Raw genomic sequence first — 23,587 nt, 5'->3', positions numbered from 1 at the left:
GAGGATTAAATTCAGCAGATACTTAAATTTTAAATCCCATATAAATTTGTTTTTAATGGCTGCTAAACAAAAATTTAACAATTAAAAGATTGGCGTAAACAAACAAATTTTCAAAATGTTAAATGAAAGTTAGTTATATTTGAAACTTATTTGCTTAATTTTGAATAACAATTAGCTTTGCTGTTACCTAAAACTATTGCAGGCTAAATAAGCCCCATCGAGTTATTTTATTTGGTCCCACTACTTGGAGCAGTCAAAAGTTTAAAGCTGGGCCGAAAGCTTTCTCTAACTTCAGTGTCGAACGCGGATTTCAGACGTGCGGTGGCCAAGAAAGAGAAGAAGAAGTAATTTGTGCCGAGAATTTAAAGCTTGCAACACACCAAAAACACACACACGTACACGGCACACCAACACACACACTACCTTTGGAGCTGAAATCGAACGCAAAGAACACTGAGCATAACGTTCGAGGAAAGTGATACGAGCTGCTACCTGGAGTTGGAGTTTGATTCATTGATCGACGAAGCGAGTGCGTAAAGCCCGTAAACTTAGGATTGCAAATATACACACACGCATACAGGCGCAGCCAGGCAAGCACACACTCGCTCACTCACTCACACGAACACACTGTCACACATACACACTCTCACTGAGAGTTACCTGAATAACCGCCGCGCCTACCACCGTCGACCAACTACCGCGTTTTCCTTTATCTGACTCCCACCGCCCCTCGCCCGTTTAACGGTAAACGGAGTATCTGTGTGTGTGTGTGCGCAGTATCTGTGAGTGTTTGCCTACGCATTCGCCAGTGAGCGTGTGTTGTCTTTTGGTGTTTTCGTTTCGAAAAAGTTGTGTGTACATTTTCCAAAACAAGAGAAAGAAAAATCACTGAATTAACGAAAAGAAAGAAAAAAAGTAGGCAAAACAAGGTCTCGATTATACAATAACCAACATTTTGATTTTATTTCTGTGGAAAACGTAAAGCGTTCTTTTTTAACGAGAGGGTGAATATAAACACAAATGCAAAGACAGTTACGAAGAGACACGCGCACACATTCACAAAATAAGAAACAACAAAAAAAATATAGTGAAATAACCTTCAAGTGCCGAGCTTGTGCAACTTCCACTTCTCGGTCATACCACTAATTATTTATGATTTTGGTTTAGTAGCGAGCTCCGTTAAGTTTATTCAGTGACAGGTTTATTCACCAAGAACACTTACCTCGAGCCACCCTAATGGGCGCCCCCAATTTCCCGAGCATTTCCCAACCATTTTCCCACCCGCTGCTCCACAACTTTGTACGTGCTGCAACATCGGCTGCGAATGCATTAGGAATTTATGCGAAAATACATAACTAAGCGAGTGGCTGGCACCGGGCCCCAAAAACTGGGTTTCCTCTTCCATAGATTTCTGTGCTGAATATCAAATATGATTGCAGTTTCAACGGGTTTCCCGCCTGTCAGCCACTCAAGTCATCATCGAAACCAGCTCCAAGCTCCATAGCCCACTGGATCCCCCGGGGTCGCAGTTAATTGCCAGCACAGCCCAATTATCAGGCGATATTGAAATGGCCCGCGGCAGTCGCCAACTCAAAATCCCACAGACTAGGCAAAGTCGGTCCTAAAGTTTCAAATAAGCTCTTAAATATTTACGACCATTTACGGGCTGTTTTGTGTGTTTACTTAACAATCTTTTGCTTTAAAAGCACTGAGAGATATTATGTAATAACTGGGCTACCCAAATTATACATTACTGCAGAACATTAAGTTGTTAAACCTAAAAAGGCACAAAATATATCTATTTTGCTGAGGAATTCCCCTATTATGATGGAGATTTTAAAATCACCAAAGTAGTAAAAACTTTTTGACCTTGATAGATTGAAATATCGTGATAGACCTGTTAGTTTTTGCCATATACTAGGCTAAAGAAATTTCTTGCCCGTAAGAACATATTTTGCCCCACTGTGCGTGCCCGCTGAAGCTGACAATTATTAATAAGCGTTTTAGCATTTGCCGCCGCACAGTATGTGCACACATAAACACACAGTTGTGTGTGGAATTTCCCTAATAGAAATGTAATTTACCCCAAACCAAGCCGCATCAAACTGGAGTTATTGTTTGGGCAGTCGGCCAGCTTATTGGGGTCATCGGAGCTGGCCAGTCACGACAATAACAACAAGAACAACAATCGCAGAATGAGTCCATTGTCAGGGCATTTGGCCATTCACTTAATACTTAATCAGCAAACCGGACATTATATAAATGCATTCGCATTGCTGATTCGTTTGAAGAAGAACGCAGCTCACTACTGCAGATTATATTTATTATTTGGGGCCTGCGCGACAGTTCGACACAATTTATTTGAAGATAATGCCGGGAAAATTGCTGCAATTTGCGCTCAACAATGGCCGAGGGAAATTAATCCCGCTGACGTCAGGTGGAACTAGGCCCAGAGTCGCCCCGTCTAATAGCCAATGATTGGGAAGCTATAGCTCGAGGTTAGACCTCGCCTATGACGCATCCGAAATAAATATAAACAGCAAATATTTGGGCGACGTTGTTGACTGGAAGATACACAAATCGGAAAGCGGAACGCTTCCCGCCTGGCACTGTTTGCTACAACTGGGATTGGGGACCTCGTTCGGCTTGTTCTCCGGGCCAGAGATCAGAAGGCAAAGGACAATGCCAACAACCTCGGAGCGCACACACGGCGTATACTCAATGCATGGCATCTGAATGTTGGGTTTCGGTTTCGGTCCGTGCCAAGCGCAGCCCAGTTGGATTCATTGCCCACCTAGGCGAAGTAATGCCAACGCTACTGGAGCTCCTGTGGTAGTAGTCTTACATGCCCCCGACGCCAACTGAAGCCAAGTATTTTGTATGTATTTTCGGCTGTTTCTGCCTTGTTTTTTGTTTTTTTGAAGAACCTGCCCGGCTCGGCAAAGGCCTTGGCATGTGGGCGACAATTTCGCATTTATTATGCAACAGTTTGGCGGATTGAGCGTGTAGCGTAAACAAAATTGCTGCCAGCATTTCTTGGCCCACATTGCAAAGCGGGTAGCAAAGGGGGCATTCGGCATCCGACTGAAAAGTACCCTGGAGAACGAGGCAGATACATTGACCGAATTCTATTCCTGTGTATAAAAATATGCTATTTGTCAATGGTCGCTTAAAGGCATTTAATTGCTTTTATCTAACACAATATAAAGTATTTATGTACTATCCAATCAATAATGTCACATTTACTGCGCTGTTGGCAAAACACACTCCATTTCAATAATAAACAATTTGTACTATGTAGATGCTACCTCATATTGATCTTAAACTGTCGCAATTTGCTTGGCTCCTGTATTCTTTATTGCCCTACCAATTTTCTGCAGTTGGTTTACTACAAAGACAAGAACCTTCACAGATTTTCGTATCATTGAACCAATAAATGCGGATGACCCTTGGCCCCTGCGCTATTTACATTTAAGTCGTTTGCCTCCCCTGCAACTTTTCACAATTTTCCGTTCCCCCTGAAAATCAGGTGGAGAGGGGGAAATCATGTCATGCAGCACAGTTGAAATAATGTAATTGACTTGGGCACGCAAACTGGCAAGACAAATCAAGGCGAGGCGAAGGAAAAGCTGGGAGTCACATGTGCGCCCATTGGACTCTAGCCAGTGGGTGGTGGTTGGTGGTGGGTGGGTTGTGTAGGTGGTATGGCTGTGATAGCTCAGCCCGAATGCAATTCGAGGAATAACTGCAAAGCCAGTTATCGGCCAGAACCCACGCTGCCACTTGCAACAACATGCTGCAGCTTAAAACGAATCTCTTGGCAGCAGACGTGAAAAAGCATTCAGAAGTGCCAGCCTGGGAAGTCATTGGTTCTGATTTCAGATTTTCCAGTGTAAGACAAAAAGAGGTTTATTGTATTGTGTTGAATTGCTTAGTTAGCATAGTGCCAAAGTATTCTTATGACTTTCATGTTATCAAAAGCATTGCCAAACAAATTTAAAAGGTTTTTAGGTTTATTTAAGTATAAAACCCCAAGCCCACAAGAATGTGGAGTTTTTCCACTAGATGAGTAACGGGTATCTGATATATATCTCTTGTTTTATGATATAATCATACAATATTATTTGTGGCACTTATTTATGGATCATACTGCTTGGTAATCATTTAAGCATTTTTGAGTAATAAGCTCAATAATAATTACGTTTTTATAAAATACCTACACTTTGCCACGTTAAAAATATTTATTTAATGAGAAGGTTAGGACCATAAAAGCACCAATTTCGGATATATTCTGTCGCTATATGTCAACTTTGTAGCACTTTGTTTGTTTGCATACACATAATGCTAAAATAAGCGAGACGGGGAGGAAGTGGGTGGTTGGCCGGCGAAGCTAATCAAATACCAACTGAGCTGAGACGTAATTTACGTAAATATGTATTTCTGTTGGCCATTATACGAGTACCTCAGAGCAAAAACAACAGAATCGACCATAAGCAAACAAGCTGTAAAATATTTGTCAATTCTGATTACTGGTTAGACCAGTCGGACTTGTATACAGGGTGCTTTCCCTCCATATAAGAAGAAAAACCTTATGCAACCCCATAAACAACACACGATCACGTAAGCTCTATCACTTTCCTTGCCTTACCGCTCAGATCTTCGGTTGCCGATTAGGAACATTTGAATGTGAGGCTAATTGTTATTTGCTGGATGATCCGGCCATTAGAATGACGTTATAGGGGCTCCATGTACGGAACACCCCCAATGGAACTCATCCGGCACTATGGAAGCCACAGCAATATCTCTTCTTTGTTTACCAACCTTCTTATCTGGTTTGAGATTCTTCCCATTTGATGGTGTGGGTTTAAGATGCCAATTTAGATTGGACATGTACTTCTCAATCTGCGTTTTACTATTCGTATTTTTTCTCATTAAGTGAAAAGAGTTTATTGCAAGAAGAAAAACCTGATTTAAAAGCCACGATATACTTAAGCGAATCATATAGTAGGAAATACATATAGTAGGAACACATAAATATTAGGAGCCTTGCATTTCCGATTCCTTACACTTTGTGAAAAATGTTTGTACAAAATTAGTATCTCCTTTTCGTGGGACGTTGAGATCAGTATATATTTCTAGAAAACCGTCATTCATCCCAGATAACAGATATTTCCTTGAAATCAACGATGTTTACTCAAGTGGTAGTGGCTGTGAAAAGTGGAAAGTTTTGCATTGTGTGACGATAGCCGCACTCGACACACATCAAAAAGACAATAGCCGCGATCTGGGCGTCGCTATATATAGCCGCTCGAGTGCCAATTTGGGTCACATCTCCCACCTGGGCGTCCTCTTCTCTGCTCTTCTGTTCACCTGGAAAAAAGGGCAAAGTTCGATGGGCTCAACTGGTGGGCGTGGCAGTGGGTCCGCCCCTCCAGCGTTTTGATATGGCAATTAAGCGCAGCTGCAGTTTGCATTCGCCAGCGTTTCAGTTGCTGCTGCTGTCGTATTTGTTTTTGCTGTTGCTGTTGCTTTCTCCATTCACTTGGCTCGTGACGCACACGCAGCAGGTGAGAAATAGAGGGAGGTGGGGGGGCTTTCGCTGCAGCCGTCCTTGCACTACGACGTTGTTTAGTCAGAGATGGGAAGCAACTGCCTGTGATATGCCATCATAAAATATGGCCAAACACATCAGAGGGTCTGGTTAGAATATCATCGACGACTAGCATTCGTACAGCAAGATGCATTCCAAATAGCTTGTTTAAATATTCCGCGAATAATTTAGTCATATTAAATATAAACAGAAACCAAGCTTGGTTTATCTAGCATAGCTTCTTTCTTTAAAAACAAAAAGGCTTCTTTTATTATTGCAGCTCGCACCCTTTACAGAATATCTTTTCAGCTTTTTCAGGCTTTTTGTGTTTACCCGCGAATTAAGATCTTCCGTCTACGTGATGACAACTAACAATGACAATTAGAATGTAAATATTTATAGATTTCATTCAGGGCCCTCGCTTTCAGAAGTTTTGGGTGAATGCGAGGTGTCGCTCGGTACCATTGGTGATTCATCCAGATTCAGCGGAGTTCTGGGCAACCAGATAGCTTTATAATCACCATACCCACGCACACAAGATGGAACTGGCTAAAGCCGGACAACGAGTTGATTGTAAACAAATGCCGCGACCGTAATGGCAACGGCGGAGAACTGGTTATGTTGGGGACAACTAAATTTAGCCAGTTGAAGTGACTGAATGATGGTCGAATTACTGGTGCGCATGAAACTAACTATAGCTTTTGGTTTATTTATTCTAGAGCAATGCGTCTCGACACGAACTCAAATGTGGACTTTAAAGCATTCGAATCCAGCTCAAGCTCATGTGTAAGTGCCCCAAAGTAAAAGCGTTGAACAGCGGCTCTCAATATTCACACCTTTAGCCCATCAAATTGGATAATCTGGCCACCTGGGGTGGCTCACAGAAAACAGACACACGGCTGCCGATCACGGACTACTCCAATCTGGGCGGACCCCGGCACAATCGAAGTCCCTTTCCACTGTGCAAAGAGGTCAACAATCGCTTTGTAATCTGGTTAGTAGCACACAAAATGTTAGCTCCGCTAAAATCCAGAAATTACTCTGAGAAATTACTTTAAAAGAAATCTTGATACAATAAACACCACAAAATATCTTTCAAAATTAAATACATATCTGCCTAATTTGTGTAGACATTAAACACAAAATATCTTTCAAAATTAAATACATATTTGCCTGATTTTTTTAAACATTAATCAAACGATAATTATGATAACCTACTTGATGTTAAATCTAAAGAAGTTACAACGCAGATTAGTTACTTGTCAATGATAAAACTGTATACATATGGAGATACCTAAATAAGTTAACTTATATGGATTATGTTAAATCCGTCAGCGATTTCTAAACGTCTTTCATAAATCCTTTATAACGTTTGTGATTTTATTTCACCAGGGATGGTGACATGACCACTCTGGAGGTGGACGCCATCACAAACACCAGCGACGAGACTCTGACTGAAAGCAATAGCATATCGGAGCGCATCTTCGCAGTGGCTGGTAACCAGCTGCGCGAGGAGCTGAGCACCACGGTTAAAGGTAAGTTGGGTCTGCAGCAAGCATCTAATTCCATATAATAATATCTGTAATATCTCCCACTTAGAATGCCGCACTGGGGATGTGCGCATCACGCGTGGATACAATCTGCCCGCCAAGTACGTGCTGCACACAGTGGCACCTGCCTACAGGGAAAAGTTCAAGACGGCCGCCGAGAACACGCTGCACTGCTGCTACAGGTACTGTAGCTTTATAAGTATATTATCAGTATATATCATTATGATTTCATCAAAAGGTATTTTAAAATGTTGGAAATTAATCATTGGTAGTGCATAATCGACATTAGAAAGTTATTTAAACATATGACTAATTGTTTTAAGTTAAGTTCTAGGTTTAAGAAAATCATAAAACCCCCAATTATTGCGATAAATATCAAATATCAGACTATGGATTTGTTTGGAACTAGTAAGCTTGCACTTATTGTGTAGGGACAAAAGATTTACTAATTATTACATATTACAATTACATTTTAGGTGTATTATATTTAATTATAAATATACTTCAGTTGTAATTAAATTGTGGTTTTCTTTTTACAGAAACGTCCTGTGCAAGGCGAAGGAACTGAACCTGCACACCATCGCCTTGTGCAACATCAGTGCCCACCAGAAAAGCTTTCCCGCGGATGTGGCAGCCCACATTGCCCTGCGTTAGTACTTCATCATGTACATTCAACACCCAATTCTCCAACTGATCAAAATCTATAATCCCAATATGCAGGTACCATCCGTCGCTATCTGGACAAGTGCACCCTCCAGGTTGTGATATTGTGCGTGGGCAGTAGCGAGCGCGGCACCTACGAGGTTCTGGCCCCACTGTACTTCCCCAGGGATCAGCTGGAGGAGCGCAGTGCCCTGTGGCAGCTGCCCAAGGACATTGGCGGCGAGTTTGGGGAGCCGCAACATCCGGATCCCGATCGCCAGATACGGATCATCCGCAATCCGCAGCACAGTGTCCACATGCGTCACCGTTTAGGTGAGTAACAAAATAACAAATATCAGCAAATATGAGGGGCCTTTGATCCCAGATGTCTGATAATGTATGTAAAAACATATATATTTTGTTATAGAACTGAATATATAAAACGAAAGTAATAGTGTATCTTGTAGTAGTAATATCTTGTAGTTAAAATAATATATATAGATCACATAGCGCATTTATGACTGTAACTGTGCGATGGTTGCTTGCGTCACTGTTTTCTCACTGGCGGCTTATCAATCGGCTGTCGATGATAAAGACGGCTATCATCATGGCAATGATTCCATATGAGATACATACAGTTCCTTTGTTGCCTGTCGATAAGATAGGAACACAGCAGTTGAACAAGTGAATAACGCGTGAAATACTAGCGCAAAATACGAGAAATTCGCTGGTCTGCTATGTTGACTGGCCTTTCGACTTCTATGGATTCAGTTACGCTGCAAAGTCGGTCGATTGCGGGTCACTTGGCAGTAGTTGCTTTCGATTGGTCACGGAAAAGTCGCCAGTTTTCGATATTTGGGCCACCGTGCCCATAGCACCGTTTCTATAATACCATTCAACGTGTATGTAAGTGTTTCCACGCAGAAACTGACAAGGCTTACCTTGAATATGTGTCATAAATCCAGCCAAGAGTAAAAAGTGTCTTTTGGTAGTTACTCTACTAGGTGACAAAAAGCTAAGTGCTATGAATCGGAATAGATTCCGTTGCATACTTTCGGGATATATTTCTGTTTGTGAACGTGTAAATTCTCTTGTAGTTCTACAAGTACATATCTAAGGAAAAATACACTTCATTTGGAATATAGTTCGCTGGTAACCATTTTCCAGTAACTGCTTATATTTACTGTCATAACTATCGTTTGACACAAACACTTCTAAGAAATGAATTTAGCTTTAATTAGATATCACTTTTATTTTTGGTTTACAAATAGAATTCTTTATGACTATATTGTCTGATCCGATTTCTATTACTAAATATTCCATTTCTGTTTATAACTTTTTGCTAGATTTCAGATTGCGTTTACATTTATATTGTGGATTGAGTTTTTTAATATAATTAGGTAATCTTAGTTAATTAGGTAATCTTTGACTAAATCTTTTTATTTGAACATGTAAGCGAAAGCTAATAACATTTTGTATTCCTCTTACGTTTGCTAATCTGGCCAAGTTATTTAACTTACTCTGGCCCGTTTATCACGAGGAGTGTCACTCAAGTGTTTTGGCCTGGCCAAGTTCCGTCCTGGGCCTAAATCATGTCGTCGCAGTCGTGTTATCAGCATTATCAGTAAGCTGCCGGGAGCGGTGCACAGCGAGAGCTTAAGCGAGAGTAAGGGAAGAGAAGAGAAGAGAGGGGGCAGCATCCAGTTTTACTCAACGCTCGTGCGTTTATCCGCTCCGCTGCTGTGTCGTATCAACCGCACCAACCGCCCAGAGCTGGCAATCAGTTCAACTCACATTCCGCAGCACTGAAGTTCGCAGATTACAGAAAGCGTTTGCTCTGCGGGGTTAATCGAAATCCAAATCGTAACCAAAATACAGCGCAGAATGATAAACAACTCATTTGAGTTCTCGTGTAAAGACCACAAGCCCAAACGCCCGAAATGAAATACAAAGAAAAAATCCCTATGCTTCAAGTTTTGGTTCAATGAAAATAGCTTCAAATTTACTAATTACGAAAACATGACATACCTCTTCTGTAAAAACGTTTTCCCGATTTAAGGATAAAGAAAGAAAACATTATAATATAAAATACATGCAAACTTGTAATTTAACAAATATGTTTAAATGATCGTATATTTTTAGTATCCCTATATAATTTATGCTAAATCGTTTATTTCGCGTATCTTAACGGTTTTCGTTATAACAACTTATTACAACGCGTTAACCATCTCTTATCTCTTTCAGCCGACGACGATTCAGACGTGAGTCCACAAGACATGGAGGGCAATAGCTCAGATCTGGAGTACGGAGCACGGGACATGAACGGTCTCAGCCTGAACTCGTACAGCAGCGGATTGCAGGCTCAGCTGCAGGTGAGTCGCCTTTAAAAACCCGAGCTGAAGTTGATTTACTAATTCATTGATGTCTTCGGTCCCCAAAACAGCGCGATCTGGACCGGCAGCACCTGCTCAGCGATCGCCCACGCACTGGAGTTTACGAGAATGTCATTTCCGAGGGAGTCGAGGGCATTGAGCACCAGGAGAGGTAAGCTATTTTTGTTACTTATTACCAAACGAAATTTCAGATAGATTCGCTAAATAATAGCACTTCGCCCAATATATTATGTATAATATTATATTATTGTTGGAAATTATTGCTTCATTATGTTAGCATGGAAAATTCTGGTTAGTCATATTCCCATTTGCATTTACTCGAGAAAGTAAACAAACTCTAAGCAAACATTAATAGGAGTAAAATTTCTTGATTTTCGTTTAATGAGTGAATCATTTCAATTTCATAAACACAAACACATTTCTGTACCAAAAACTTTGGACATTATTGGGTCAAATGTTGATTAAAAGGAATATTCTGATAAAAGAGCAACACCCATAGAAAGAATTCCAGAAAGTTAAGTTGACTTTAATCATGTTCGATTTACAGATCCCTTATTAGATATATTCACTTATGTATATCTATTCCAAGTCTATGTAGTTTATCACTTGATCGTTTATGATACCATAGACGCACTGCGTCACCTAATTTCCTGGAGTGTGTGTGGCACGCGTTGCTAGAAGTTGGCCCACAAATGGCCCTCCCGCTCCTGCTCCTCCAATAAACACCTTGTCAGCGAGCCTTCCTCCAGTTTTTTTATTACAAGAGCATGCCGGAAATATCTTAACCGTCTAGCAAATGCCTTTCCCCTATGTAAATTCCACCGCTTGTCGAAATTTTAGAGGCCCCAGGCACGCAATCCGTTAGCTCGGCTCAGTTTCTGGCTAAAATTAAATTGGAGCGGCTTAAATGGAGTGGAGAGCGGAAAGTGCTTGCCCTTCGTCCTGCACAATGCTAATTGGACTGGCCAAGTGTTTTGTGACCTTTTTCTGTGACGCCAACTGTGACGTAGAAACATTAAGCACTGTGGCGTCATAGTTTGCGTGAAATTTTCACAACCGCCTGCAAATGAATATTTACAACTCTGTAGGAGGTGTACAAAAAAATGGTGTGACACTTGGAAATACTGTAGCATATTTTCTACCAAACTTAGGCTTTATATTTCATTATGCCTTGAAATGTATACTTTCGTATGGGATCCCTCTAAGATAATCGCATCAAAAATATTTATTTTGCCGTTTTATTCGTAGAAAAAGATTAGAGGTAAATATTTATGAATATTTATTAGTGCTCTTATTAGCGGAGATAATTTGTGTTCACTTGGAACCTCTTAGGGTTACACTATTAAATTAAATATGGATGAATTTCGAAGAAGAAGAAGGAGGCCAGTATAAAATATTCAAATATTTAAAATATTTAAGATGAAAAAAACAAAACGAAAAAGGAAATTAATGTAAGCATAAGCCATTCGAATCTCTCGTTAAAATGATGCATGCTTCTAAATATTGTCGACTACCCGAATTAAAACAATTCAAGTGACAGCTCGATCGAAGTGGAAATCGGAAACCGGATCGGCCGGTGGCTATATAATCAGAACATCAGAATATCGAACCGTTGCAGTTCATTGAATGAAACCGCACAAATGCCTCGCACACATTTTGTAAACATTTAAATGCAACATCTCCCAGGCAACTTAATTTATTCAACCGATTTCTGGGGAGCTGTGTGTATGTGCATTCAGTGGGGTAGTGACAACTGGACGCCGCTTCCTGGACCAGTTTTCCCTTGTCACTCGCCTTTTTTGTGTGCGTGCGGGGGGAATGCACCCCACTGTGCAGGCGCCTCTTCTCTGGCGCGTTCAATTAAACTCAGTCTGAGGTCATCCAGGCACATGCAGAAAATATAATTTTAATTTATTATTACTTTCCTACAACTAATTATTTTATAAAAGCCCTGTTATTTAGCTTTTGGGGTAAATAATTATTCACTGTTATGGTTTTATTTTTCGCAGTCAATTTTTATCGATTACATTCTGAGGTCATCCAGTCTCACATTGACGTAAACATGAAGTTAACTAGTAAGCATACATATGTACATAGATGAGATAAAAAACTAATAATACTTAAGCCTTATTAGCAATAACTTATAATTGAGCTATACAGTTATTGCTTTCTTAATAGAAGGTCGATTTTTATATAATGTCCATGTGCTAAGGTTTTTATTTTTTATTAGTTTTTTTTTTAATAATAAATTGAAAATTGTGTTCTGAGTAATGATCCCATACATCGTACAAGTTGAAATTGTTTTGATCCTATCATGTACAGTTGTACGATTTAATACGCACATTAATGAGTCAAGGGTATGGTTGTTTATGCTAGCCGCGATGTTTTTTAAACAATCCATTCTGATGGAAATGTTGCACATTGCACGCATACGCCCGTAATTCCCACTGAATGTGCAAGTGTGGGTGAGTTGTGGGTGGCTGAACCGAAATAGCATTCGTGTGTTCGTTTTTTGCGCATTTAGCTGCCAACTGACAACGCAAACATTTGAACTGATTTCATTTTTGGACAGTTTTGTTTTAGCCCGACTGCCATTAGTGCAAATAAAGCCGCTAGCATGATGTCCTTGGGTTGTTGTTGGTGCTGCCCTGCCTCTAACGGTTCTTGCTCTTCTGGGCATTGGTGTTGTAACTGATTGCCATTGGAGAGGCGAAAAGGGCGCACGCTCCAAAAGTGAGAGAACACACTCTCTCGCAAGCAAATTACACTGATAGAAAAAGCGAGTTTGATACTAAATGCGCAGGTCAAACACGGTAACTCATTTTTAATTTGATTGTGTTGGAACATTTTATGCAAAACTTTGTAACTATAAACACGATTATACATAAGGTATTTTATATTCAGCGTAATTCACACATATTTAGTTTTGATTAGTAATGCAATCTCGACTACAATGTTATTTCAAAGTAACATGATTTAGCAAGTCGTGTCAGCTTTTTTTTCTGTGCAGCATCATCGCGTGGGAGAGAATGGGAGCAAAAGTTTGCGGCGACGTCGCCACTGCGTCTCTCTCTTTCCACACTACCTTTTCCACGCTCCTTCGCGGCTGCTGGGGCGGCGAAAAAGATTCAAGAGCAGCCCCACTCGCCGCAAACTCGCTCATTCGAAAAGCTTTACTCGCGGCGAACGGACGTGCACTGAGATATATATCCGTGAGGGCGCCAATTCTATTAGGAATCGGTGATAAATCCATAAAATCGCATCGACCTAAAAGCTGAAAGTTTAAGGAAAAACTATTTATATTTTCGCATTTCCACGAGCCGCTTCCGTACAACGCAAAAGTCTGGCCACTTCGCTGCCCGCACATACATCTTATTTAACGGAGAAAAACACCCTGAACTATTTATAAGTATCTGGCAAAACAGAAACAATCTATTTTGCGTCAATTGAATGCTAAATCGGTTCAAAAACAGCAGCTAGCAAATCAAAACGTACAGTTAACCGTTGAAAAAACGAATTTCTATTTTGACTTCAAATCGATATACCGTAATTGTGCGCGAGAGGCGAACGACGAACTTAAAGGGAACAGCAAGAAGTGCCACCCACCAGCGAAACCAGCAACAACTACAAATACAACTACAACTACATCCACAAATATAATCCATCAGAAACTCAGTAAACTATGACAATGCTAGAAGGCATGACGTCGATTGACCTGGGCTCCAGTCCCATGCAAGAAACCACGGGCGACATGAACGACGTCCTCCCCGATGAGCTCATGGAGTCACCGGAGGAAAGGTAAGGGTCCGTCAGTTATGGCTGAACCCCATTGCGATGTGTCTGTCACGGAGTCGAACGGGCTATCGAGACCCTCACCCGCGCCTCCTGGCCGTAAACGATTGCTCCTTGGCAAGGGTTTGATGACGTCAGCGGTGGGCAGGAGTGCACTACGGCCTTACTGTTCCAGTTCGATTCAATAACTGTCAGATACATAAAGCTGGGAGCCATTATTAGCCACTAACTATAAGATAGTCTACCTCGAATTACCTAAAGCTTTGATCAAAATTAGTCATTTGATGGGTTAAAGATCAGAACTACATGTAGATATTTACATTTTTGATTAATTCGCTTCGTTTTAATGCCTATAAATACTGTATAAATGAAAATGATAGGTGGTTTATCAATCAAATGAGTGGGAAATCAATAGACTTTATTAAACGAAGTCTTATCCTGCGCATAGCAGGTTCCGTTCCAGTTGAATAAGTTCAAGTTGCACAATTGCATTGTTCACTATTCGCAGTTAATTAAGTACAGTTGAACATTACCCTTTCCAGTTGCCACAAGGTCTATTTTTAGACTCGTGCATCCTTTAGTTTGCCGTGCAGCTTGGCCCTGACTGGTTGTTGCGCCCAAGTAACCTTCACCCGTCCGCCCACCGCAAGTGAACCTAAGCAGAACCCCAGAACCTTTCGCCTTGTTTTTCCGTACGTGCCAGCCAATATTAACATGCAATGTGTGTGATGGCATGAAATGAGAAATGTGATCTAATAATAATGTTTATTATTGTTTAATGTTCTGCGGCACTGACTTGTTAAAGTGTGAGATTTATTCTGCGGATTAGCATTGCGCTTTAACATTCATTGTATATTTCGCACGATAATCACATTCAGGGGGCACCACCCAGCAAATCTACCTGCATCCGCATCCGCAGCTGTATCTGTATCTTTAGCTGGGCAAACACCAATTATGAGATTATTATCGAGATTGAGTCGGCCAGCACTGCGTCACAATGCGTCACATTTGGGCACTATCTGGCCCATTATCTGGCCATCTCTCCGCAGTCGTAAACGGTTATCGGTTGCTGCTACCGGAGTTTACTGCCATCGCGGCAGACGGTAAAAAAAACATCACATTTAAGCCCGATTTAATCACAGCACTAAGTCAGCTGAAATTGACTCATATTTGTCCGCATTTGGCGGAGGCTGAGGCATTCAATAAGCCAGATCTAAAGTTTGTATTTCGGCGTGTGGCTTCGAAAGCTGTTAATCACTTAAACCCACCTTTTGCACACATATGAGTATATAGATACATCTATTCTGAAACGGTATGAATGCGTCATACTCAATAACAAAGTGCGCACTCATTCTATGGCCACTTAAATAAACATTAAATTCGAAACTGAATCGGTGACCCATTTCCCTTGCCCATGCCCATTTTAATTGTATACTTTAATCTCGCAAATATTTGCAAAAACTTAGCAACTTAGCTAAAGAGAGACAGCCAAAACATGAGCATAGCACGCTTTTTGCATTTGTAATTCGCCAGGCGGATAAACACGATGTTCAGCGTCTTTGTTTTTAGCGAAATGAATTTCAAGCAGTCGGCCAAGGCGACTCTACACTCTACAATAGCTTCTGGTGACTGTGTCATTATATTTGTATGCTTATATGGCCTGGAATTGCGTGACTCCACATAATAATCGATCGAACTACCCTCCCCAATCAACCCACCCAATCAATATGGGTTTCACATAATCGCTATATGCCTAGTACTCGAAAAGTCACAGGCCAGAGAGTAAACAAAATGAAAGCAATTTTAACTGGAAGCAGTCGTGCGTGTAATGCATTTTGCAATTGATCTTAGGTGGATGATATTAAATTTCTGAAAATATAAATTTTATCAGTATATATATATAAATATTTATATGTGTATGTTAATACGTCTTACAGAACTAGCACCATAAGTCAACAAATCATTGAAAGCCTAAGTGTTTCGAAGCTAATCGCCTGAAACATTAGTTCTATAGGATCTACCATATCCACATGAGACTAACCGCTGTGTTTTATTTTCTACCAGATACGAGCGCCTCCTACGTCGCGCCCAAGTCGAGGATTTGACGGAGGTGTCCGGCATCGGGTGCCTTTACCAGAGCGGCGTGGACCGCCTGGGTCGGCCTGTGATTGTGTTCTGCGGCAAGTGGTTCCCCGCCCAGAACATTGACCTGGAAAAGGTAAAAGTGTTGAATCAAATGTTCCTATATACAAGTACTAACACTTACATTTGAACCGCAGGCCTTGCTATATCTGATTAAGCTACTGGATCCCATCGTTAAAGGAGACTATGTGATCTCGTACTTCCACACGCTGACATCCACGAACAACTATCCATCGCTGCACTGGCTGCGTGAGGTGTACAGTGTGTTGCCTTACAAGTAAGTTCCTATCTCGAGACCCCTCGCAAAAGGACATTGTGCTAAATTCTACTTATATTCGGATAGGTACAAGAAGAATCTGAAGGCCTTCTACATCGTGCATCCCACTTTCTGGACTAAGATGATGACCTGGTGGTTCACCACGTTCATGGCGCCAGCCATTAAGGCTAAGGTGCACTCGCTTCCGGGTGTGGAGCACCTGTACTCGGCCATCACAAAGGATCAGCTGGAAATTCCCGCCTACATCACCGAGTACGACATGGCGGTAAGTCGGATCGAATACAGTTTCCATATGTATATACGATTACAATATATGTTTTCGACCTTTCTACAGACCAATGGCCTCCATTACTTCAATCCTGTGCCGACTGCCTCGTAGATGGCGGCCATCGTTGCTGTCTAGGACAGCTGGCAGCCACCATAGCATATAGATACATATATATATATATAAATCACAGATACATTTGTGAAGTTTTTATAGATTTTATAGAACATATTTTATTTTCGTGATAAGTAATATTTGTTTACTTGCGCATAACTTTCGATGTTGTCGTTTATCGATTGACTTGCCGCAAGTTTTGTTGAACATTGTGTAGCATACTTTTATGGGAGGTTCCGAGTCGCCCGGTAGCCCAAAACCAATTAGCTAAAATATAAATCGGCAGCCCCAAAAACGAGATAATTGTGTAAAACATTCTTATGAATTGCATGGAAATTAGTTGATTAGTTGGCATCGGCAGAACAAAACCTTGTTATTTCGCTATAAATAGTTGAAAAGTTGAGATATTGGTAGGAAATCGATGGGATGAATGAGGAGAAACCAAAAACGTTAGCAATGCTAAACAAAATAAAACTTGATTAGTGAACCTGCATGTACGGATATACAATATTATTCTAAATATGAAATTGATAAATTGTACTTGATACTTGATTACGGAAGGGAAAGTATATATGAATAAGTATAAATATTGTTAGTTATCTTTGCAATTACAAATTGTATTATTAATGTATTAATACTAGAACTAACGCGTATGCAGTTTGATCCCCCGATATACATATACACACACATACGTACTATAATTCAATTGTATTTATACATAACTATATACTAAATATACACAATTAATAAATTAAACCTAACCAAACCAAACCAAACCAAACACGGAGGAGAACTCGACTCGCAGAGAAGCATATATTTTAAAGCTCTGAGAAGCTGAGAAGTGCAGCAGGAGCCTGCAGAACCTTTTGTAGATACTTACTAGAGCTCACCGTAAGGCCCTCCCAGCAATCGAAACACCAATAAAGAACCTAACGAATAACAAGTAATGAATACTGTATACTGAATACTGAATGTTAAATGTTCAACTTTGATATGATATGTTTATGCGCTGGAGATTTCCAACTCGAGACACGTCCCTTTATCTTCCATGCACCGTTTGCGCTCAAAAAAAAGAAGAAAAAAAGCCCCAGAATCAAAGCCAATAGCACGCCACTGCTATACGAACTATATATTTGTAATTGTGAAATATATAGGTATTGTAATTAGTCGATTCAATTATGGCACTCGCTGGCAGTAATCAAAAACCAGAGCCACACTCAAACCACTGCGCACCAACAGTTGAAGAGCCAAAAGACAGCCACAGCCAACACCAGCAGTTGATTTAGCAACTACGCAATTAAATGCAAAGTAAAATGCACTCAGGGATTGATTTAAAACTAAAAACCAAACCGAAAACAAAATATTAAAATGAATACCCAAAACCAAATACCAAAAATTAAGAACGGAATGAAATTTAGATAAACGACAAATGCGCTTTCCTCGAACCACAATCGGCAGCCTGGCTAGTACCTAAAATGAGAAATCAAGTAGAGTTATAGCGAAACACCAAAGTGAGATAGTTTTTGGACATGCTCTTATAGGCACCTACATATGTACTATATGTCGTAGGCAATTCGTCCGACAATTATGCCAATTACATATTTTGTATTGCCTCACCAGCAGAATTTAGGAAAATTAACCAGAGTGTTATGGGTAAGTTAGGTTCCCAGCTCTAACAATAATCAGAATTACGGCAATTGCGCGAAATAGTGTACTCAATCGTTATGCTTGCATGAGAACCACCTTACAGGAGTACAAGAATCGGGACTCGCCCAGATATGGTGGCCAATCCTATAGCTTACTCAACTGTTATTGAAAATTCAAAAACTAAATATTACTAAACAGAGTCCCAAATCGAGAATCCAAGTTATGCCAAGTGTTCCTTTCTAAAGAGTATATATTTAGACGAATACTTTTCGTAATATTTCAGTATTTGTAGGTAAATCTTAAAGCCAGCCACAAGTAACTAGTAATCTTATTGAATCTTAATATTTCCCTTTCCCACTTTCCCTTCTAATATTGCTATTGCTTTAGCGTTAAAATTCGAAAACTAAACCAAACCGAAAGAAAACTAAAATATCGATGAAAACTGATTTGTTGCTAAATTAATGAAATTGTACCTTCGAAAGGAATTTTGCGATCGATTCTTTCTAGCGTAGCACCAATTCCTTATAGTTGTTAAATCGGAAACGAGATTAAGAATGATCGTCGTGGCACAAAATGCGAAATTATGTTAAGCTTTTCCAAAATTCGAGAATCCAGCTCCTTGTTCTTTTTGTATATATAAGTACATACAAGGTAACAAATTTAATTGGTAACTAATAAAAGAAAACAACAAACAAACAAAACAAAACATTCTCCTTCTTTAAAATAGTCTAAAACTTTGTTCCGTTCAAAAATCACAGTCTGAGTTATTTTACTGTATTATCAGTTTGGTCTGCTTTGAGTTTGGAGCGTACTTCTCTTTGTATTCATCGAACATCTTCTCCAACGCTCTGATCACCTGCCCATGAATCTTGTCCACATATTCGGGATCGGGAGTATCACATTTTGTCACATCGATGGGGGACCCAACTGAAGTGGTGCAGATGGTATTGGTACTGCTATTATAAATTATAGGTAAAAGGACGAGTGTTAGGCACTCACCAACTTGGACAATACGTCGTCGATGGGGCAGTATGCCATAGTTGTAGTTGAATATACCACGACCTTTGGGAAGAAGTGGTGAAATGCCTGTAAATTTCTTGACCACATTCTGAAAGCGACGGAGCGAGGAATCCGGAGGATTGGACACCTGATCAAATATATCCACCTCGCCAAAGGACAACGAGGGCACAATCGACGATCTACAAGCAAAAGTAATGTCAATAAAATTCCTTACAATTTGTAAGCTTCTCACTAACCCAGTTCGAATGGCCATTTTAACGAAACCCTTCCTATCCTTGAGGGTCAAAATGTACTGTCCCGGATGCGAATCCATGGCTTCCTTGGCACCACCAACAAGTACGGCCACCGCATTGGATGTGAAACCATCCCGGTTGTCCTTGTGCTTCGGATCATTTGACTTGCTGAGTAAATAGGCCAGAGACTCCTTGGAAACCGATACCATTCCCCACCAGCGCAATATGTCCCGCAGAAAAGGCGTCTTAAAGTGATGATCAAGAGTGGCGATCTTGGGTCGAACATGGGGAAACTGGGATAGCCAGTTCCCGATGTCCAGGCTCATGTTAATACAAGTCCCAGTTCTAGAGGTGCAATTAACATACGATAAGATATAGAGGGTTATTGTGTAATTAGTAATTACCCAAGTATTCCGTGCGGAAAGCTTGCTATGATATAGTTTTTGTTGGGAGGCAGCTCAGCGGTTTTCACAAGTTCGACGGGGAAATAGTCTCGATATCTCCGAATGCCGCGGTAGAATAACCAGCTGGGGAATGTGAAAAATTAGTGGGGCTATAATTTCTTCAGCAGTCGGGTTACTCCACATTCAGCACTTACCCATTACCTTCCATAATGCCGTAGTTTCTTTTATAATCCAAATAAATTATTACAAAATAAATAAGAAGTAGACTACGCACGAACATTTCGCCGTAATACTTGAGAATATAAAAGTAAAAGTACACTGGTTATTTCTTCAGATAAGTAGTTAATTTAAATGGTATATATTGAAATGTTTCGCATCCTTTACGTAAGCTTATTCTAGGAGTAATTCACTTATAGACTTTTAAGGAACTCTATTAGAACTATTTCCACCTTTAACTCAACCTATTCCCTAACTCGCAGCTATGCCCTCTAATTTCAACACACTTAGAGTTGCTTCTATAAGTTGGGCTTATTGAATTTACTAATCTGCAATTTGCACAAAAGGATTACCAGCAGGATAGCAACTGCGAGGCAGGATGAGATGGGCAGCGTGAAGAAAGTATAGGTAAAGAACGCCGTAACCAGGGTCTGCAGCCGCCGGTTCATCGGAACTCGGAGAGGAGCCCATTCGATGTTCATGTTCAATTCAACCGATCTTCAACACAAGAAGCGACTATTTCGACGAGTTTCCCGCGACTGAGCGATCGGGTGTCAGCACACACAATTGGTGTAACATGGTGTACTTATCCTTATCAATGACGACCCGCCTCTTTGGAGCGATCCGTAAGAGTCGTCAACAGTTTGAGAACCACACTTAAATGATAAGCCATTGATAATTGCCTAAATCCAGACACTAGACTATACACACTAGGTGGGCATACTGTAAGATTAGGTCACAATTCAGATACTCTGCTAACCAGCCAGATATTCCCAGATTTATTTGCCCAAATTATAGTCAAATCAGTCTGATAACGGATCTTAAGTGGCTGTAAATAATGATTCGATCTTAGCCGATTGTGCTTTAAACGACGGGCGCTGAATCATATCTTTGGATTCGACTACTGCACTAATGTTTATATGGGCATGCCGGCAAGAGTCACTCCTATCCCGATTGATTATTGACCTTTACTCGAAGAACTTCATGTTTAGGTCCCACGTTTCAGCAGTGCTTCGCAACAGTCAAAACACTCATTCCATTGTGCGTGTCCCATTGGTGCGTTCATCGATAAGGAATCCACCCGATTTTGTCGTAGACTCACTAGAGATCTGTGTCGCCCTTATCAGCCGAGTGCTTCCATTCACATTAGTGCTGATTCACGCAGACATTGTTACATTGAACTGAAACGATATTGTAATAACTATGAGCATGCACATTTATTTATTTGCAATGATAGCTGTAATAAACCTGCAAAGATAATAAATTGAATTAATTTAAATTAAATTAAAGAGCTCGTTTTTATTGCTTTCTTGAAAATGGGCTTACATACAACAACTTGGCATATTTCAATTAAAAATTATTTAAAAATTTAGACCGTAAGTATCTCTAAAATTAGTGTACAACTAGAGTAGCACTCTTCGAATTCTCCAAATATTTGTCTTTGTACTCATCGAATAACTTCTCCAGGGCCTCAATGACCTGTCCATGCACTTTGTCCACATACTGCGAGTCTGGTTGGTCGCTCTTTACGACATCGATTGGAGCACCAACTGGCAATTTGAATATTATTACCGCTTATCTAGAAAATATATTCCAAATCTTACTTACCAACTTGGACAATGCGTCGTCGGAATGGCAGGAAGCCAAAGGTGTAGTTGAAGAAGCCGCGACCCACAGGAATCAGCGGAGAAACACCCGTCAGTTTTTTTACAAAGTCCTGAAACCGGCGGAGCAGGGAGCTGGGAGGATTGGCCACCTGATCGAAAATGTCCACCTCTCCGAAGGAAAATGAAGGAACAATCGATGAACTGAAATCAGGATATGTAAATGGGAATTCTAATTATGCTCAAACGCATTACTTACCCCGTTCGAATGGCCATTCTCACGAAGCCCTTCCTATTCTTCAGGGTTAAAATGTACTGCCCAGGATGAGAGTCCATGGCTTCCTGGGCTCCTCCAACCAGAATGGCCACTGCATTGGATGTAAAACCATCGCGATTGTCCTTGTGCTTGGGATCATTTGATTTGCTGAGCATACGGATCAGAGCCTCCTTGGACACTGACACCAGACCCCAGCAGCGAAGGACCTCGCGCATGAAGGGAACATGGAAATGCTGATCAAGAGTGCCCAGTTTGGGTCGCACTTGCGGGAAAAGTTCCAGCCACTTGGAGATTTCCAAGCCCATGTTTATGCCAATGCCTGTGCTGCAATACAAATCAGTGTCTATTTATATTTGACCGATTAGATTGGCTATCTGTCGAAGCACTTACCCTAGAATTCCGTGGGGAAAGCTGGCCAAGATGTAGTTCTTGGTAGGTGGCAGTTCGGCTGTTTTCACCAGCTCCACGGGAAAGTAATCGCGATAGTGTCGATGTAATGGGTTGGTGCGGGTTATCATCCAGCTGAGCGAGGTACACAGCGATATAATCTTACAGAGACTCTCATATATGTTTATTCTATTTACCCATTACCATCCACCACAGATTGGGTTTTCTTGTGATGTACAAAGACATATGCCAAGTATGTTACCATCAAGCTGCGCACCAAAAGACCTCCATATATCTGAAAGGAAACTTATGTTCTTTAATACTCTTGCATATTAATAAATGATTTTATATTACCAGTGATCCAGCTACCAAAAGAAAGGAAACAGATAATAATATCAGAAGCATGGAGGTGAAAAAGGCCGTGACCAGTATCTGTATGCGACGTTCCAGAGGAACTCGAAGCGGTGCCCATTCGATTTTCATGTCTGCTGTGTCCCAAAATGGTCACAAAATTCCACCAGCTGCTCTTTCGACGGTTCTCCCACGACTGAATGATATAAAACCAGTGACGGTCAGATTGCCCTGTACTAGACTTATACTTATCCTTATCGGTTTTCAACTTCATGCAGGGAGCCCGCATTACCTGCTAATCTTGCTAATCGGAAACCAACTAACCAGTAGTTCTTTGTGTGGGGCTGATGGAAATTCGCGATTGGAGTAATGAAGATTATAATGTCGGCATGCAATCGCCGTCTGGGTGCAAAGGTATGCGGCGATTCCAGAGATTACCCGCTTTCAAGAGCAGTATGATTCAAATAGCACTTTATGCTCTGGGCTGTATTTCTTCACTTAGATAAGTGATAAGATGGGCTATTCTTAAACTACATTGAACGAAAATCAATTATCGAAATATTAACATTAGTGTGATGAAATAAACTTTGAACTGAAGGCTGTAAAACTGGATTAGCAGGCATTTTTAGAATTTAATCATAAGGCTGTTACTTGTGCATTAGCGCTGTAAAGACTTTGCTGTA

General features: G+C 40.7%; 3 protein-coding genes and 1 long non-coding RNA gene across 8 annotated transcripts; 1 reads left to right on the top strand and 3 right to left on the bottom strand.

The window, feature by feature from the left end:
* The first annotated feature begins 291 nt into the window (after nt 1-291).
* Nucleotides 292-17,712, top strand: LOC6528473 (protein GDAP2 homolog). Of its 4 annotated transcripts, XM_002089483.4 has the most exons (13): nt 292-529; nt 6,310-6,376; nt 6,433-6,584; nt 6,983-7,125; nt 7,190-7,322; nt 7,680-7,789; nt 7,861-8,115; nt 10,027-10,154; nt 10,226-10,326; nt 16,032-16,185; nt 16,247-16,386; nt 16,453-16,651; nt 16,721-17,712. In XM_002089483.4, the coding sequence occupies exons 2-13, from the start codon at nt 6,314-6,316 to the stop codon at nt 16,763-16,765; spliced, it is 1,623 nt and encodes a 540-aa protein (XP_002089519.1). In that variant the 5' UTR covers nt 292-529; nt 6,310-6,313; the 3' UTR covers nt 16,766-17,712. The 4 variants fall into 4 exon arrangements, with proteins under 4 accessions (XP_002089519.1, XP_015054348.1, XP_015054349.1 ...); XM_015198862.3 differs by lacking the exons at nt 292-529; nt 6,310-6,376; nt 6,433-6,584; ... (2 more) ...; nt 7,680-7,789; nt 7,861-8,115 and adding an exon at nt 8,580-8,688; XM_015198863.3 differs by lacking the exons at nt 292-529; nt 6,310-6,376; nt 6,433-6,584; ... (2 more) ...; nt 7,680-7,789; nt 7,861-8,115 and adding an exon at nt 9,652-9,694.
* LOC120320708 lies at nt 8,171-8,551 on the bottom strand. The gene is made up of 2 exons (XR_005560234.1): nt 8,419-8,551; nt 8,171-8,362 (listed from the first exon to the last, which is right to left on the bottom strand). It is a non-coding gene; the product is annotated as an uncharacterized LOC120320708 (long non-coding RNA).
* Nucleotides 17,713-19,106: 1,394 nt separating the features above from the next.
* Nucleotides 19,107-20,874, bottom strand: LOC6528472 (diacylglycerol O-acyltransferase 2). The gene is made up of 6 exons (XM_002089482.3): nt 20,639-20,874; nt 20,264-20,361; nt 20,070-20,192; nt 19,669-20,010; nt 19,412-19,611; nt 19,107-19,339 (listed from the first exon to the last, which is right to left on the bottom strand). Exons 1-6 carry the CDS (start codon nt 20,765-20,767, stop codon nt 19,182-19,184), a joined length of 1,050 nt encoding a protein of 349 aa, XP_002089518.1. The 5' UTR covers nt 20,768-20,874; the 3' UTR covers nt 19,107-19,181.
* Nucleotides 20,875-21,564: 690 nt separating this feature from the next.
* On the bottom strand, nt 21,565-23,572 carry LOC6528471 (diacylglycerol O-acyltransferase 2). Of its 2 annotated transcripts, XM_002089481.4 has the most exons (6): nt 22,908-23,572; nt 22,751-22,848; nt 22,557-22,688; nt 22,149-22,490; nt 21,894-22,093; nt 21,565-21,835 (listed from the first exon to the last, which is right to left on the bottom strand). In XM_002089481.4, exons 1-6 carry the CDS (start codon nt 23,034-23,036, stop codon nt 21,678-21,680), a joined length of 1,059 nt encoding a protein of 352 aa, XP_002089517.1. In that variant the 5' UTR covers nt 23,037-23,572; the 3' UTR covers nt 21,565-21,677. The 2 variants fall into 2 exon arrangements, with proteins under 2 accessions (XP_002089517.1, XP_039227053.1); XM_039371119.2 differs by lacking the exons at nt 22,751-22,848; nt 22,908-23,572 and having other exon boundaries at nt 22,149-22,485; nt 22,557-22,580.
* Between the last annotated feature and the right edge of the window lie 15 nt (nt 23,573-23,587).

This window comes from Drosophila yakuba, chromosome 2L (assembly GCF_016746365.2).
Source record: "Drosophila yakuba strain Tai18E2 chromosome 2L, Prin_Dyak_Tai18E2_2.1, whole genome shotgun sequence".
Lineage (NCBI taxonomy): Eukaryota > Metazoa > Arthropoda > Insecta > Diptera > Drosophilidae > Drosophila > Drosophila yakuba.
This window is presented reverse-complemented; position numbering and strand designations above follow the sequence as displayed.

Bases quoted from the DNA above. Each gene is read 5' to 3' on its own strand.
- LOC6528471 (XM_002089481.4), bottom strand. From the start codon at position 23,036: ATGAAAATCGAATGGGCACCGCTTCGAGTTCCTCTGGAACGTCGCATA. The intron at 22,689-22,750 runs GTAAATAGAATA...TACCTCGCTCAG, and splicing joins TCTGTGGTGGATGGTAATGG to CTGGATGATAACCCGCACCA. The intron at 22,491-22,556 runs GTAAGTGCTTCG...TTTGTATTGCAG, and splicing joins TTTCCCCACGGAATTCTAGG to CACAGGCATTGGCATAAACA.
- LOC6528472 (XM_002089482.3), bottom strand. From the start codon at position 20,767: ATGAACATCGAATGGGCTCCTCTCCGAGTTCCGATGAACCGGCGGCTG. The intron at 20,011-20,069 runs GTAATTACTAAT...TTGCACCTCTAG, and splicing joins TTTCCGCACGGAATACTTGG to AACTGGGACTTGTATTAACA. The intron at 19,340-19,411 runs GTGAGTGCCTAA...GCACCACTTCAG, and splicing joins ACGACGTATTGTCCAAGTTG to TTGGGTCCCCCATCGATGTG.
- LOC6528473 (XM_002089483.4), top strand. From the start codon at position 6,314: ATGCGTCTCGACACGAACTCAAATGTGGACTTTAAAGCATTCGAATCC. The intron at 7,790-7,860 runs GTTAGTACTTCA...CCCAATATGCAG, and splicing joins GGCAGCCCACATTGCCCTGC to GTACCATCCGTCGCTATCTG. The intron at 10,327-16,031 runs GTAAGCTATTTT...ATTTTCTACCAG, and splicing joins GGCATTGAGCACCAGGAGAG to ATACGAGCGCCTCCTACGTC.